Source organism: Quercus lobata, chromosome 11 (genome assembly GCF_001633185.2).
Source record: "Quercus lobata isolate SW786 chromosome 11, ValleyOak3.0 Primary Assembly, whole genome shotgun sequence".
NCBI classification, from domain to species: Eukaryota; Viridiplantae; Streptophyta; class Magnoliopsida; order Fagales; family Fagaceae; genus Quercus; species Quercus lobata.
The window spans coordinates 54,758,625-54,775,681 of record NC_044914.1 but is presented as its reverse complement, the minus strand read 5'-3'; the positions used below and the strand labels follow the sequence as shown (position 1 = coordinate 54,775,681).

At 35.0% G+C, this 17,057-nt stretch overlaps 2 protein-coding genes across 2 annotated transcripts; both read left to right on the top strand.

Annotated features, from left to right (window-relative positions):
• The first annotated feature begins 6,286 nt into the window (after nucleotides 1-6,286).
• LOC115967180 lies at nucleotides 6,287-7,840 on the top strand. Its single transcript, XM_031086244.1, has one exon. It carries the CDS (start codon nucleotides 6,287-6,289, stop codon nucleotides 7,838-7,840), a length of 1,554 nt encoding a protein of 517 aa, XP_030942104.1.
• Nucleotides 7,841-8,097: 257 nt separating this feature from the next.
• On the top strand, nucleotides 8,098-11,961 carry LOC115967179. Its single transcript, XM_031086243.1, has one exon. The coding sequence runs from the start codon at nucleotides 8,098-8,100 to the stop codon at nucleotides 11,959-11,961; it is 3,864 nt and encodes a 1,287-aa protein (XP_030942103.1).
• The last annotated feature ends 5,096 nt before the right edge of the window (nucleotides 11,962-17,057 follow it).

Here is a 17,057-nt window from a genome sequence, read left to right as displayed (position 1 = left end):
CAAATAGCTATTTTACTAAACTCCATGGACCAAGATTAGAGATAAAATAAAGCATGCAAGAAATTTTTTTTTTTTTTTTTGTGCTAATTAATAATAATAAATCAATAACCAGTATCATGAGCTTTGTTTTTGCCCTTAGTGAGAGAATTGAAAACTAAAAATTATTTGAACTTGTTCCACAATGTTGTTTTCTAGCTACTTCTGATTTAAATGAATCGTTCCTGAGATTTCTGAGCATGTCAATGAACGAATACAAACAATAATAGGAACAGGAGATGAATTTCATGCCATCATTATTCACTCCAAAATTCCAAAAAGAAAAGGGGGAAATAGTAACAAAACAGCCAAAAGAAAAGGACCCAACTTTATCCTGGTTTGTCCTTTGCATTATAGCTCTTCTGATGATGAAATTATTTGAGACTGAAATAGTGAAAGAAAATTACTGTTGGTGACTACCGAATAATTTTTCATCTTGAAATTGGAACCCACCTGGCCAAAATTATTTGAAAATCAACTGTTATTACTTATTAGTAACCAAATTATTAATTAGAAATTCAAAAAAGTTGTTTGTTTTTATTTAAGAATGTTTGTGGCTTAGTTCAATAAATAAATTTCAGATAAAGATCCGTTCACCTTATTAAGTGAGAGTTTTTTAATTTTTAATTTGTTTTAAAGATAAAAAATCAGATTTTTTATTCAATAATAAAACAAATTTATCAGTTAAACTAACTAGAAGTCTAGAACTCACATAATTAATTCAATAGTTGAGTGAGGGAGATTTAAATAGCATTTCCATTAAAAATAATAGAAAGTACAAGCTAAATTATAAAACTCTTGGCTATTACTTAAATATTTAAATATCATTTAAGTGTACTAATAATCACATTATTTATTTAAAAATAATGTAATTTGTTCATATAAATTAATGAATCATTTAGACTAATATATGTAGATGGTCATTAAAACCATCACATTATGCTTTCTTCAACTACTATTCTAAACACTAAAAACCTACAATTCAATTACAATTTATAAATAAATATATAATTAAAAAGTTGATTTCTAGTATGGGGTCGAGTAAAACATGTGGGGCCACCTCTTATGGAAAAATATGAATATGAAATGTCTGAACTCTGAACCATTGCAATTATGGGTTTTTGATTTCTTTCTTTATTTCTAATTTTTATCGGGAACTATTATTCCTGTGAAGATATAAGTTAAAAAAAATTATAAAGTACAAACAAACTGGAATTGGCATTTATAAAATTGACATCACACTCACACAAATTAGATCATTTGTCGAATCAATGGAAAAAGGTGTTTGGCTCTTTAACTTTTACTTCTTTGACTGGTAGATGGGTTCAAGTGCTAGCCAAAGTATAAAAAGAACAAGCACAAGTTAACACAAAGTACAAGAGCCAGTATAGTCACGACGATGCAATCACTATGTGTTATCATTTTTGAGTTTTAAACAAAACCATCACCCCCCCCCCACTCTTTTCTTGCTAAGCACTATATGTTAATGTTATGACTTTAATAAGTTACGAGTTCTGCAGTATTCTCTTTTCCTTTATTTTTATGAATGATAGACTTTTATTACAAAAAATGAAAAAAAAAAAAAAAATCTAAGATCACAATCTATCTCACAATTTTTTTTGTCACTATTATGATATGGTAGAGCATGGCTGGTAGAGAAAATATGATGATCTATGTATAGGTCATAGACAACTATTTATTGTTTGCTACGTTAGAGATGTACCAAAAAAAAGTTGTAATTTTAGAACCAGAATAACAAATAAGCTGTATGGAGTTCCTAAAAATTGACTGTAAACTTTTTTAGAAAATAGAGCATATGAAGAGATATGGGATGAAATTTTCAACTTATTTTTAATTTTAATTTATTTTTATTATTATTTATAAATCTTACTATATTTTTTGATACTATTCATAGGTTCAATTATACTATTTAACTTATTTTTTAACTTTTTTTTTTACAATTTCAATAAAAGAAAATTTTCAATTTCAACTTGTTAGAGATATATTAGCCCATTAGTATAGGCCCAAGCCTAATTCTACTTTGTGTGCAAGCCAAGTCTCCTACTTGTACTAGAAGTCTATTAGTCTAGGGTTTAGTCTACTATATATACACATGTTATGATTCATTGTAACACAGGATTTGTATTACACTCTAATATATTATTGATATAGCCCTTTAGGATTTCCTCCGTGGATGTAGGCCGTTAGGCTGAACCACGTAACTCCCGTGTGTTACTGTGTTCTATACTTTATACTTTCGCTTCCGCATCTATACTAGCATATTCAACATGGTGTATCAATGCTAATATTTAACATGGTATCAGAGCCACCTTCTTGAAGCCATGGTTTTCTGTCCTTACGGTACATTTAAGAGCAATCTTTGTCTTTCTCGGTGTTTTTCTTCGTTGCGTTCATCTTCTTTGGCTTCCTACTACTGCCGTCAAAACTCTCCGGTATAGTCAAGCCACCGTTAGAAGTCGCATCAACACTGCAAGACCATTGCCTTCCTCAAACTACCGTCACAGAGCCAAACTTCATTCAAGGGATCTTCTCAACCTTATCAAATCTCAAGATTTCATCAAGTTTCCATCTTGAGTTTGAGAGGGGGTGTTAGAGATATATTAACCCATTAGTATAGGCCCAAGCCTAATTCTACTTTGTGTGCAAGCCAAGTCTCCTACTTGTACTAGAAGTCTATTAGTCTAGAGTTTAGTCTACTATATATACACATGTTATGATTCATTGTAACACAGGATTTGTACTACACTCTAATATATTATTAATGTAACCCTTTAGGGTTTCCTCCGTGGATGTAGGCCGTTAGGCTGAACCACGTAACCCTCGTGTGTTATTGTGTTTTATACTTTATGCTTTCACTTCCGTATCTATACTAGCATATTCAACATGGTGTATCAATACTAATATTTAACACAACTAAATAAGCTCATCACAAAATGACCGGATTACATGTGATATGAATGCCAGTAAATTTTCTATTTAAGAAAAAAATACACTCATAAGCTAACGAAACTCACCGCTCGTTAGACCCACCAGCTGTTAGAGAAGTGGGGTGTATGTTCTCCCGTTTGAGAGAGACAGTGAATTGGAATCGGAATACCATGTATTTGCACATTGTTCAATACATTGCTACGCTTTTCAAGGAATGCTTCCAAAACTTTCAGAAGGAATGTGCACAGGTATGGTGGTATGTCTAAGATTGGCCCTAGCACGTCACATATGACACTCCGTCAATCAGATTTCATTTGTTTCTTTCTTCTTTTTTTTTTTTTTTTTTGGACCACACTTTGTTTTTGTTACAAAAATCTAAACATTTGTTTGGCTATGATTTGAAGCAATCGGTAAAGAAAGCTGGTTTCCAATCAAAACTTTATAACGTTGCCATGATTACTTGCTGGTGACGGGTGAGTGGGCTGATTGTTGGCTCTCATAGAGCATCTCTAGCAAAATTTTTAAATTTTTATATTATTTGAAAAATAAATAATAATTTACTATTTATTTTTTTAAATACACTTTAAATAGTTTTTTTATCTTATTCTTTATTTTATTTAAATATTATTTCTTTATTCATTATTTTTTTTTTTTTAACAATTACATATCTTTCAACATTTTTTTATTTGATACTTAATTATTATAATAAAAAAAATGCATTTGAACAGTAGCCCATCAGACTTGATGAGTTACTGTTCATGAGCCAAAAAAATCCACGTATACCGCATTTGTTGGAGCATGAACAATGCACAAATTCTCCAAATTTTAGCCCAAAAAACAAGTACACCGCATCTATCGGAGATGCTCTTATATTTTTTGGACTGTATTAAGCCACTTGGCACTATTTTTGGTTCATGAATCATAAAAAACATCCAATTATTATTTTGTCATATCTTGATTTTTTTTTTTTTTTTTTTTTTTTTTTTTTTTTGTGTGGTCGTATATTGAATCATTAATATTGTTAATCATTCAAGTAGCCCTCATTTTAGTTCCTCTATTGCATTTTTAATATTTTGGATTTACCATCATTTCATGAGGATCTTGAGAGTTAGTACATTGGTAGGAGCAAAGACATGTGAAGTGTAATTATTTCAAAATTGATAAGGTAATCGACCAAAGGGCCCAACCCAATGCTGGAGTCTTATTGGTAGATATGGTTGTTTGAGATGACCCACCCAGTAATTGTCCCTTCACCTTTAATCCATTATCCATTACTTAGGGCCACCACCTGAATTGCTAACTTTTGTTCTAATATAAGTCTTCCAATCATATGATTATATTGAGAGGTACGACAAAAAAAAAAACCTACATTTTGAGGAAAAAAACAAAGCTATATAGAGTTAGAGGCATCTTAAATCTTCAAAGAAGAGCTTGCAAGAGGAAGTGTTTTTTGGCTTACAATAATTGGGGGATTCAAACCCAAGTTCTCATATTCTCTCACTTCCAAGTTTCATTGTCCTTTTCATTAGTGCTTGTTTGGCTAATTTATTTGCTTAAAGGTAAGGTTAAAAACAGAAAGAAAAAGGAGAGAAGAAGAAGAAGAAGAAGAAGAAGATGTTACCTTAAAGCAAGTAGGCATGTGGGTGTGTGTTGGTACATTAGGCTAATTGGAAAAGGTTAGCTTAGGCCTGTTAAAGGACTTGTTGCTTTGACTTTAACTTTAGTCCAATATCCATCACACTCACATAAAGTCCTTGGAAACAGAGGTGGACCTGGACTCTCTAACTAAGTAAAAAAAATAGGTGGACATGGAATGGGCTGGGTGGATCAGATTTCAAATGAATTGTGATTTGTTATATAGTTCCAGCCTAGTTCAGCCTTTTTGAAACACAAACTTTGAAGGCCGGCCCATGCCAACCTTTTTTCTTGGGCAACATCAGCCCAATCCCTGAAAATGGTGCAATATAATGGGCTAAACCATTACTGATTGGAAAACAGTGCTCTCTCCCTCTCTTTCTGCACATGAATTCACATTGGTTTTTGGCTTCATTATTATCTATGTTGAATCTTCTTGGCTTCGTTTTTATTCTCCTCCACCATTATTCTCTGCATTAGGTGTTTTAGGCTCAAACCCAGGCAAGTTTATAACATGCTTGCTAATTTGCTTCACCACCTCCTCATCCAACATCCATTTCTGACTTTGCACATACAACCGTTCCCATTCTTGTGATTGCTTTGTCTCCTTCTTCTGAAGAAATTAAAAATATTTATAAGGATATAAAATACTATAAAAGAAGAAAAAAGCAAACGAAAGAATCCGCTAAAATATTAGACATTTGTTGCTACCGAGGAGAGCCTGGAAATCATGTCTAGCATTAAATATATATAAATATATATACATGTCCTCTACACGAGCAAATATGAATAGAATTATAACAATAATAAAAATACAAAATAAAAAAGAATGATGAGGATGCTTATATATCACACAACAAATTAATTAATAGGATCTAATATGATTTTTTTCGTTAAGAGTCTTAGGATGTGTTTGGTAACTATTTTTTCTTCTTATTTTCTATTTTCAAAAATAATTTTTTATTTTTTATATTAAAAAACTTGTTTGTCAACTCAAAATAGATAGAAAACAAAAACTGTTCTTAAAACTCAATTTGTAAAGGAAACTAAAAATATGTAAAAGACTGTTTTCAGTTTTTAATTTTTAAAAATCAATGAAAAAACGCATTTAATTTAATGAATCTGTCTCATTTAATAAGTTAGCATTAGAGTTTAAATCCTAGTAACAACATATTTTAGTATTTTCTATTTTTTTCTTTAAAAAACTATCCTTTTTAATTTCAACTAACCAAACATGTTTTTGATTTCAAAAATACAAGAAAACTGTTTTTTCTTTATATTCCCAAAAACACGTTTTTGAAAATAGAAAATAAAAACTGTTACCAAACATAACCTTATAGTTCATTTAGGGGTGGCAATTCGTATTAGCTAGTCATGTTCGTATTGTGTCAAGGTATAAATATTCAAATCAATAGCTCAATTCTAAACATACTTCTCAGTTATAATAATAATGTTCTCGGTCTAGGGTTAGGGTTAGGGTTCCTGCCGCCTCCCCAAACCTAGGCTGTAGTATTGCCGTTCCCTTTCTCTCCGAGAAAGAAGTGGTGCTTCCCTATAGTACTCTGTTACTAGTAGGGCTGGGAGTTTCCCTATAGTACTCTGTTACTAGTAGGGAGTGTTTGTTTGCTTTCTACGCTTGATTAGAGGTGTTGTGTGGTGACTAAGAATGGAAGACCTTACGAGTAAGTGTGATAACCTGTCACTCTCTGAATGGGAAGGAAAGAAAGTAGTGCTGTCGAAGAAAAACCAGATGCCAGGATGTGTGTTAGCAGCAAAATTCTTTACGAGGAGAGCACTAAATATTGAGGCAGTAGCACGTACGTTCCGTCCTCTCTGGCGCACAAAGGCGAGCTTCCATATTACCAATGTGGGAGACAATATACTGCTATTTACGTTTGATCAGGAGGTGGATGCTGTAAAAGTTTTACTTGGAGAGCCATGGTCTTATGATAGGCATCTAGTGGTATTGCAACGGTTTGATGGTCATAATCCGATAAAGGAGGTTAGTTTCAGAAGGGTGAAATTTTGGATCCAAATTCATGATTTGCCATACAAGTTTATGAATCCGGAGACAGCCATTGAAATCGGTGAATCAGTTGGAGAAGTGGTTAGGCCGCGAGACGATTCCGAGATAAGGGGCGGAACTTTTATGCGGGTTAGAGTTTGGGTTGATGTCTCCCGGCCTTTATGCAGAGGAAGGAAGGTAAGTTTTGATGATAACTTGGAGGGTTGGGTCTCCTTTCAGTATGAGAGATTGCCCAATCTATGTTTTTGGTGTGGGATGCTGTCACATGATGATAAGGAATGTGAATTATGGTTGAAAAGCAATGGAACATTGCAGCTGGATCGCCAACAATATGGACACTGGATTAAAGCTTCGGTATTCAGTCCGGCCAAGAGGCTTGTTGTTGAAGTAAAGGGGTATGATGCTGAACCGGCCAGAGGCATGAGTGATAAAGCCGTGGGGGGTGATATGGAGGTTCCACGTAGGGGGGATTTTCAACCTGAAGCTGCACTAATCCAGGAATCTCAGGTGAACCGTTTGGGCAGTAGTAGAATGCATGTGTTAGCCGATCAGTCCAGGAATGATAGAGTGGCTGGGGAGTCAGCTGGTGTACTATCTGAGATACCAGGGATTTCAAAAATTTCACAGAAGCCAGCAGACTTTGAAGCAGTGATTGAGGATTTGGATAAAGAACTTGCTGATAGTGAGTTTCCTTCGAATGCTTTAGTGGCTGAGGTGATCCGTGACATTAGAAGCAAGGAAGGGATGGAGGAGGGTCCTGAGGAGTTGCATGGGTCGATGGAAAAGTTAAAGGAGTCAAACGTAATGCAGCCTAGTGTGGATAAGGTGGAGTTTTCGATGGGGTGGTCTAAAGTTTCAGAGAAGAAGACAAAAATGAAATCAGGTCCTAGTAAACAAGTCTCTAAAGGGTCAAATGTTTCAGCTGAGGAGGGTGGAGCTGTCCTTTCCAAAGGAAATAAAAAAGGTACGTGGACTAGGCTTCCTTGTAAGCCCAATATTGAGCAGATGCAGATCGAGAAAGTAGAGAATTCAGGCCCAAAAAGAAAAGCTGAGAAGGGAAGGAATGCAGAGGAGGATGGGATTGTAATTGAAAAGAAGCAAAAAGTGGATGAGGAGACAAAAAGGCTCAGTGTCCTATTTGCTACACATTTGGGATCGGCGGAGGTTGCTGGGCAACCCCGCCGGGTCCAATGAGTCTATTAAGCTGGAACAGTCGAGGGCTTGGGAACCCTCAGACAGTTAATGCCTTGAGAAAGGTTATTAGGGTAGAAGATCCCATTTTGGTGTTCTTAATGGAAACTAAGTCGAATGAAGAGTGGGTAAAAATTGTACGTGATTAGTGTGGCTTTAAAGACAGTTTTATTGTTCCTAGTGATGGGTTAAAAGGGGGGTTAGCTTTATTTTGGAAATCTGATATCAAAGTGGATGTGCTGGATTCTTCGCTTTCTTTTATGGATGCGTTAATTGAGGGGGGTGAACGAATTGGGTGTTGGCATTTATCAGGCTTCTACGGACACCCTAAGACTGCTCTAAGGTTGGAATCATGGAGATTGCTTAATTCTCTAAGGGATAGTTCACAGTTGCCGTGGCTAGTTATTGGAGATTTTAATGAAATTAGATGTCAAGCAGAAAAGGAGGGAGGGGCATCTAGGCCGGTTCAGCAAATGGCCAGGTTTAATGCTTCTATTAACTATTGTGGGTTGAAGGAGGTTGGTTTTGTAGGTCCTAAATTTACATGGCTGTACCAGAAACGGGATGGCACTCAAATTAGGGAGAGGTTGGATAGGGCCTTAGCTTCTGTAGATTGGCATTCTCATTTCCCTAATGCTAAGCTTCATCATAAGTCCTCATCTGCTTCGGATCATAATCCTCTTCTGCTGCATCTATTCTCCAAGAAAAAACATCTGAAACACAAGAAAATTTTTCGATTTGAGTCGATGTGGTTGAAGGATGAGAGATGTGAGAATGTGGTGTCAGAGGCATGGGAGGAAGGGTTGTGCATGGCCTCTGATTTTCCTATCTTATCTTGCATGGAGTCATGCAGAAACAAATTGGAGGCTTGGAATGGGCATGAGTATGGGCATGTGGGAAAGAAGATTGCTTGCTTACAAAAACGTCTAGAATGGCTGGAGCTGCAAGAGTCATCACCTACAGCTATTAAAGACTTACGAGATACTAGAGTGGAATTGAATTGTTGGCTCGATAAGGAGGATGCAATGTGGAAACAAAGAGCAAGGCTAAACTGGTTTCGGGAGGGAGACCGAAATACCCGTTTCTTTCATGCAAAGGCTTCAGCACGGTTTCAAAAGAACTTAATTGAAGGGGTGTTTGATGCCGAAGATGTGTGGCAGGTTGATCAAGGGGAGATTGAGAAGGTATTTATTGACTACTACTCTGATTTGTTCACTTCTTCAGCACCATCAGAGTTCACTGAAATTATGAAGGCCGTTCAACCTAGAGTCACCCAATTAATGAATTCCATGCTGGTGAAGGAATTCCAAGCAGGTGAAGTGCACAAAGCCTTGAAGCAGATGTATCCTTTAAAAGCCCCGGGTCCGGATGGTATGCTCCCTCTTTTTTTCCAAAAATTTTGGGCTACTGTAGGTGGAGTAATGACTAAGACAGTATTGGATTTCCTAAATTTGGGCATTACCCCGCCAAAATTTAACGAAACCCATATTGTTCTGGTCCCTAAAACTACTTCTCCTAAAAGAGTAATGGAGTATAGACCAATCAGTCTCTGTAATGTTATTTACAAACTGGCATCTAAAACCCTTGCCAACAGACTCAAAAAAATCCTCCCATCTATTATCAGTGACACCCAAAGTGCTTTTGTGAATGGTAGACTGATTACTGATAATGTTCTAGTAGCTTTTGAGGCAATGCACCAGATTAACTTGAAGAAATCAGGGGCAAAAGGTGAGATGGCTCTCAAGCTAGACATGAGTAAGGCCTATGACAGGGTGGAATGGGCATGTTTAGAGAAGATAATGGAGAAATTGGGGTTTCACTCAAGATGGAGAAGCTTGATGATGCAATGCATCTCTTCTGTCACTTATGCGGTACGTGTCAATGGTAAACCTAGTGGCCATATTATTCCCTCCAGAGGTCTTCGCCAAGGTGACCCACTTTCCCCATATTTATTTTTGATTTATGCTGAAGGTCTTTCTGCTTTAATTAAAAAAGCTACAGCTGATGGCTTGTTGGAAGGTGTATCTGTGTGTAGGGGTGGCCCTTGTCTATCTCATTTATTTTTTGCAGATGACAGTCTAATCTTTTGCAAAGCCACTATTGATGAATGTGTAGCCCTCCAAAAAGTACTGAGTACGTATGAGCAAGCCTCTGGCCAACAGTTGAACCGTGCCAAAACCTCTCTATTTTTCAGTCCTAACACCGCAAAGGAGATCCAGGAGGAGATAAAGGTGAGGTTTGGGGCTCAAGTGATTAAGCAGCATGAAAGGTACCTGGGCCTCCCATCTTTGGTGGGAAGAAATAAAAAGAATACTTTCAAGGAAGTCAAGACAAAACTGGCTAAGAAATTGGCTGGTTGGAAGGAAAAGCTATTGTCTAAAGCTGGAAAGGAAGTTCTGATAAAAGCGGTGGCCCAAGCTATTCCGACGTACACTATGAGTTGCTTTAAAATTCCTGATTCCTTTTGTGATGAGATGACGAGTATCATTAGGAATTTTTGGTGGGGGCAATGCAAGGAGGAACGGAAAATGGCATGGATCAGTTGGGAGAAACTTTGTGCCCCAAAGGCTTGTGGGGGTATGGGATTTAAGCAACTGAAGCAATTTAATTTGGCCATGCTGGCAAAACAAGGTTGGCGGCTCCAGACTGGGAATGATTCCTTATTGTATAAGGTATTTAAGGCCAAATATTTTCCGAGGTGTGAGTTTGTTGATGCTAATCTTGGAAAAAATCCTTCTTTTGCTTGGAGGAGTATTTTGGCAGCTCAAGCGATTATCCGGAATGGTAAAAGGTGGCAGGTAGGGAATGGGCATAGTATCATGATTTGGAAGGATAAATGGATACCTTCTCCCTCAACTTATAAGGTAGTATCTCCAATCTCAAATCTTCCTGAGGACTCTCGAGTTGCAGCCCTTATTGACGAGGAGAAGGGTGCATGGAAGAAGGAGGTGGTGCGGCAAACTTTCCTACCTCATGAAGCTGATTTAATTTGTAGTATAGCTCTGAGTGCGAATCTGCCTGAGGATAAGCAGGCCTGGGCTTTAACGCACAATGGAATATTTAGTGTCCGTAGTGCATATAAGCTAGCCGTGGAGATGAGTTCAACTGTGCCGGCGGGTAGTGTATCAAATGGCAATCAGTTAAGAAGATTTTGGAAGTACTTATGGAGCTGTAATATCCCGCACAAGATCCGCCACTTCGCTTGGAGGGCTTGCAAGGATGTTTTACCCACAAAGGAGAATTTGGTTAGGCGCAAGGTGCTGCTGGACAGTGTTTGTGAGGAATGCCAGATGGAGGACGAATCTTCAGGCCATTTATTTTGGCGCTGTCAACGTGCTAGAGAAGTTTGGCGCACGTCCTCTCTGTTTCTGGGTTCAGTGGAACACCATTTCGGTTCATTCATGGACTTGCTGTGGCACGTAGTGATGATTGCTCAATGGGATCACAGTGGGGTGGAACATTTGATTGTGATAGCTTGGGCGTTGTGGTCAAACCAGAACGAACACAGACATGGCGGTGCGAAGAAGTCAGCACAAGCTATAGTACAGGGTGCGTTGGAATATTTAGTTAAGTATCAGGCGTGTTTGGAGGATACAGATTCGAAGCAGCCTGCTGCAGCAGTGGTATGGACGCCTCCCTCTCCTAATCGCTACAAAATTAATGTAGACGGTGCTGTGTTCAAAGAGCAGAAAATGGCGGGGGTGGGGATTTTAATTAGAGATGCAGCGAGTCAGATGATTGGTGCCAGCAGTAAAAAACTTGATGCTCCTCTAGGTGCCATGGAGGTTGAAGCTAAGGCTGTTGAGCTGGGCCTTCAATTCGCCAAAGATATGTCTATACAGGACTTCACGCTTGAGGGTGATTCGTTGTCTCTAGTGAATGCTTTGAGGGAGTTATCTCCTCCTCCATTATCTGTTGCTGCTCTGGTTTTTAGTTCCATTACTGTTGCTCATAGCTTCCGTCATGTAGATTTCGCTCATGTTGGTCGAAATGGAAATAAGCCAGCTCATTTACTTGCTAGACATGCTTTAGGCATTGCAGATTTATCTGTTTGGGTTGAAGAGACCCCTTGTTTTCTTGAACAAGCTCTCAACCAGGATGTATTTGTCAATTCTTCTGATTAATAAAGTTTAGTCGTATTTCACATCAAAAAAAAAAAAAAAAAAGCTCAATTCTAATTTAACTCATTTAATAATTGTACCAAACACTCTCAACCCTAATTAGCTCGTTGAAATGACACGACCCATTTCAACTAGTTTAATACACTATATTACGAAAAATAAAGTTAAAAAAAAATATTCTACAAAATCTTTAATTTTACTTTTTATTTATTAATACTTATTAATTAAATATATCATATATAAATATTTTTTTGGTCATATTTTCTTGTGCACTATTTTAAATGGAATGCTCTTCACTTGGTTAGCAGTATCTATACAATTGAAAATTTTCTATTTTCAGTGATAAACAACAAACCATGTACACAAGTAGCAGAAAAGCTTCAACATTAATAGAAAACAATAAATGGGAGATTTCTAATTACATTGCCTCGTATTTAGAATGAAACACAAGCTTGATTGAATTTGAAACAGATCATCACCTTCAAAAGTAGACAGACCCTCAAAAAATGATGACGGTCTATAATGCTCATATCTCACCAATTCTATAGCAGACAAACCTTCAAAAAGTGATGATGATCCTTCATGCTCAGATCTCTCAGATTCGAGAGGTAACAGACCCTCAAAAACTGTTGATGGCCCTTCATGTCCATATCTCTCAAACTCTAAAGAAGACGGACCTTCAAAAACAAAATGCAAGATTTCTTATTTCATTCCCATGCATTTAGATGAAAAAAAAAATAGTCTTTATCATATTAGTAGGAATCAAAGTAGGATAAAGTCCAGATTTCTGTCGAGGGACCGAAGTATGAACCATTTATTATTATTATTATTCTTTATGATCCAAATTAGCACCCATAAAATAACTCTTTCTTAATACACAAAGCAATTATTCTTTTAAATCTCGGAAATCATGGATGATTAATCTTGTATTAATTGTGATAACAATTTCCATTTCAATGTAAGAAAATCGAAGTGTGTTAAAAAATCATCTTCAATTACAAAATTAAAGAATCCATTAAGATATTATATATCTTCTATTTTGTTGGGAAACCTAGTTTTGATAATATATTAATGGTTAAAAATACTCATTTTATAGTTGTAGTGAAAATTGGAGGATTTAGTATGATTACAACTATACAATCACTCTATAAACAAATTGGTAGGCTACTAATTTTCTTGTACTTACTAGCCATAAACACAACTAAAAAAAAATTTGACAATTTTTTGGAAGTTCAAATATCGAGCTATATTATGCTTGTAATGGTGAAAGTCGATTTTCAATAGTAATTTTTCATGATTTATGAATTTTGTTGCTAAAACTTGTTTAAGCATAATAAATATTTAATTGATAATAGTGCTCAATTGTAAAGTCAATTTACTAATGTGAAATAAAAATATCCACTAGGTGAAACTAGCCAATTAATTTGTAAGCTGGGCTTGGGTGAAACATTTTTTAAAAGGCTTTATGGTTTATATTAGACACAGATTACTACCGGGCAACAAGGTTTTCAGATCCAAACCGTTCATTGAACTGTAAAAGGGAGAGGTTTAAGGTTTTTGAGGTCAAACCGAGGTCGAACCGGGGTCGAACCGTGATGACGTTATAATTAATTTAATAATTAATTAAAGCCTAAATATAGATATTAAATTTATAAAACTAGAAAAATTGACAATATATCTATATATATGAGGGAAATTTAATGATTTTCAAGCATATATTTAATAATTAAATAAGAAAGTTAATAAAATAAAATAATAACCAAGAAAACATTAAAATTTATGATTAATTTTTGAAGTAAAGTTGAATATTTTTGAAGGATTTTAATTATAATTTTTTTTTATTCCTTGTAAGAGATGGATAATTTAATTAAGTAGAATAAAATTGTAAAAAAAAAAAAAAAAAATTTGCTAAGGGGTTGGACCGCACAGTTCTCACCGGTTCGTGCGGTCCAATTACCCCAATTTTAACGGTTCACGGAATTAAAAAAATCCGGTTCTTTAGGCTTAAAAAACCGGTATTCATCCCGATTCTTGGTTTTCACGGTCCGACCTCCTGGTCCGGTCTGGTTCTGAAAACTATGCCAGGCAATAGTTGAGCCAACGAACTTAGTCAGGTGCAAAGAAAACCAGAATATATTATATGATGTTATCATTTCCTCTCTTCCAAAATAACATTCTCATAGTGAACTGGCGGCCCTACTCCTAGAGAAGATGACGAGGATGCTAAGCAAAGAGATATTATACGGGATTTTATAGCATTAGCCATGTGGCAAAACTATATCCAAATATGTAGCTTTTGGATTTATTGTTATCATGTCGTTTAAGATTGTTATGTTTTAATTACTTAGACTTTTTTTTTTGAGAGAAAGTTTCAACCTATAGCGTCCACTTCTGATAATACTTTTTTATCATTAGACCAAGACATCAATTAGTTTTTGGTGTAGGCGGGGATTGAACCCCAGATCTTTTATACAACCATCAAATACTTTACTAGTTGAGTTAACTAGAACCTACCAATTACTTAGACCTAAATACTATGCAAATTTCTCTTTTCATTTTGATATTGCTCTCTATCTTTTGATAATTAATATTAATAGCTACACAATATTTTGTATGTGTTTTTTGTCCTATTAATTATAGCAGGGGTAAGATTAATTAAAAAAAAAAAAAAAGGAGAGAGAGAGGTTACCTTAAAGCAAATAGGCATGTGGGTGTGTGTTGGTACATTAGGCTAATTGGCAAAGGTTGGGTAGCTGAGGGCCTGAGGCCTGTTAAAGGATTTGTTGATTTGACTTTAACTTTAGTCCAGTATCCATCACACACACACAAATTCCTTGGAAACAAGGTGGACATGGACTCTCACTAAATAAATAAATAAACAGAGGTGGAAATGGAATTGGCTGGGTGGATCAGATTTCAAATGAATTGTGATTCGTTATATAGTTCCACCCTAGTTCAACCTTTTTGAAACACAAAGCTTTGAAGGCCGGCCCATGCCAACCCTTTTCTTGGGCAACATCAACCCAATCCCTGAAAATGGTGATGCATTAATGACTAGGAGTTTATTCTATGAGCAAATGTTAATGATTATTTCATTGAGCTTGTATGGAAATTAACACAGACACCTCTCTCTCTCTCTCTCTCTCTCTCTCTCTCTCCACATGAATTCACATTGGTTTTTTGGCTTCATTATTGTTTAGGGGTGGCAATTCATGTTTGCATGTCGAGTTCGTGTTGTGTCAACTTATGAGTATCAGACTATATAGTCCAACACAAACTCGACATATTTATTAAACAAATCAAGATTCCTCAACCCTAACACAACTCATTTATTAAACAGGTCAATCATGTCGACCTGTTTATCAGATTTTATCAAAAAATGAAAAAAATTATGAAAAAAAAAGCAAATAATTATTTTTAATATAAAATTTAGAATAATGAGTAACTACATCACAAATAATTATTCAAAACTAAAGCATGTCTCAAGTTGAACACTAACCCAACCCCTTTTTTTTAAACCTCAACCTATAACCTACTAATTTCGTGTCGAGTTTGCGGGTTGTGTCCAATTTTGCCACCCCTATTATTGTCTATATATGTTGAATTTTCTTGGTTTTGTTTTCATTCTCCAGCGTTTATGTATCCCTACTAATTTGATTCACCACCTCCTCATCCAGCATCCATTGCTCACTTTGCTCATACAACTCTTTCAGTTTCTTCAATTTCTTTGTCTTCTTCTTCGATTTCTTGGTCTCCTTCTTCTGAAGAAACTAAAATTTATAAGATATAAATGAAAAAAGCAAACGAAAGAATCCGCTAAAATAGAACTCCTCATTCATTGCTAGCTAGGAAAGCCTGGTAATCATGTCCAGTATTAAATATATAAATATGACTTGAATTATAACAATAATAAAATATTAAAAAAAGAACGATAAGGATACTTATATATATATCACATTGTCTGCCAAGAAAAAAATGCTAGAAATTGAGTAAAAATAACCAAATTCAATTATGCTAAGAATTGAGTAAAAATGCTAATAAATATTTTTTTAATCGAGTTTAAATTGTTGAGGAGATAAACACCTTGGGAGCTTCCTTGAGTAATTAATTTTTTTTTTTTGATAAATTAATTGAGTAACTAATTATTAATATAACATATAGAGATATACTTTAACCCAAAAGGCCTAAGCCTAATAGGCATGTGCTCAATTATATTATATTAACTACTCATTCTTCTAATTTTTATTCAATATGAGACTTCACTGACACATGTACATCCAACATAAATTTTCTATAATTAAAACTTTCTATATTTACAAGCTCTATTAGAATCTTATTTATCATAACAAATATTTTTATATATAAATACAATCATAATAAATTTTTATTATTAACAATCAAAATTATCAAACTCCATCTTTAGATAAATAAATAATAAATAAAAAAACATCGATTTTTTTAATATGATTTAAGAGTTACAAAAATTCTAAACTATATTAGTTTATTTTTTTGAGAATTCATAGTTTTTTTCATAAAACAATTGAATTCTAAACATGATTAAATTAGGTTTGATCATCTCTAAACAAATTATAATTAAATCCGACATGTTCTTTTCTACAAAATCTTTTAATTTTACCTTTTATTTATTGATATACTTATTAATTAAATATATCATATATAATTTTATTGTCATCTTCAGCAAGCACATGTAACCTAAATACTACAGATAAAGTAACATGAAATTGAATCATATTTTCAAAATGGTACCTCTTCTCTTCTTTCGGGAATGATGTTATTCACTTGTTGGTGAGCAGTATCTTCAAAATAGAAAATTTCTTATTCAGTGATGATCAACAAACCATGTACACAAGTAGCGGAAAAGCTTCCAGATTAATAGACAACAAAAATGGGAGATTTCTAAATACATCGCCACGTATTTTGAATGAAACACAAACCTGATTGAATTTGAAACGGTTCATCAGGTTCAAAATTATTCAGATCCTCACAAAATGATGTTCTTCTATAAGGTCTCTTAGTGTCTAGTTCAGGCAAACCTTCAAAAAATGATGATGAACCTTCATACTCAGGTCTCAAAGATT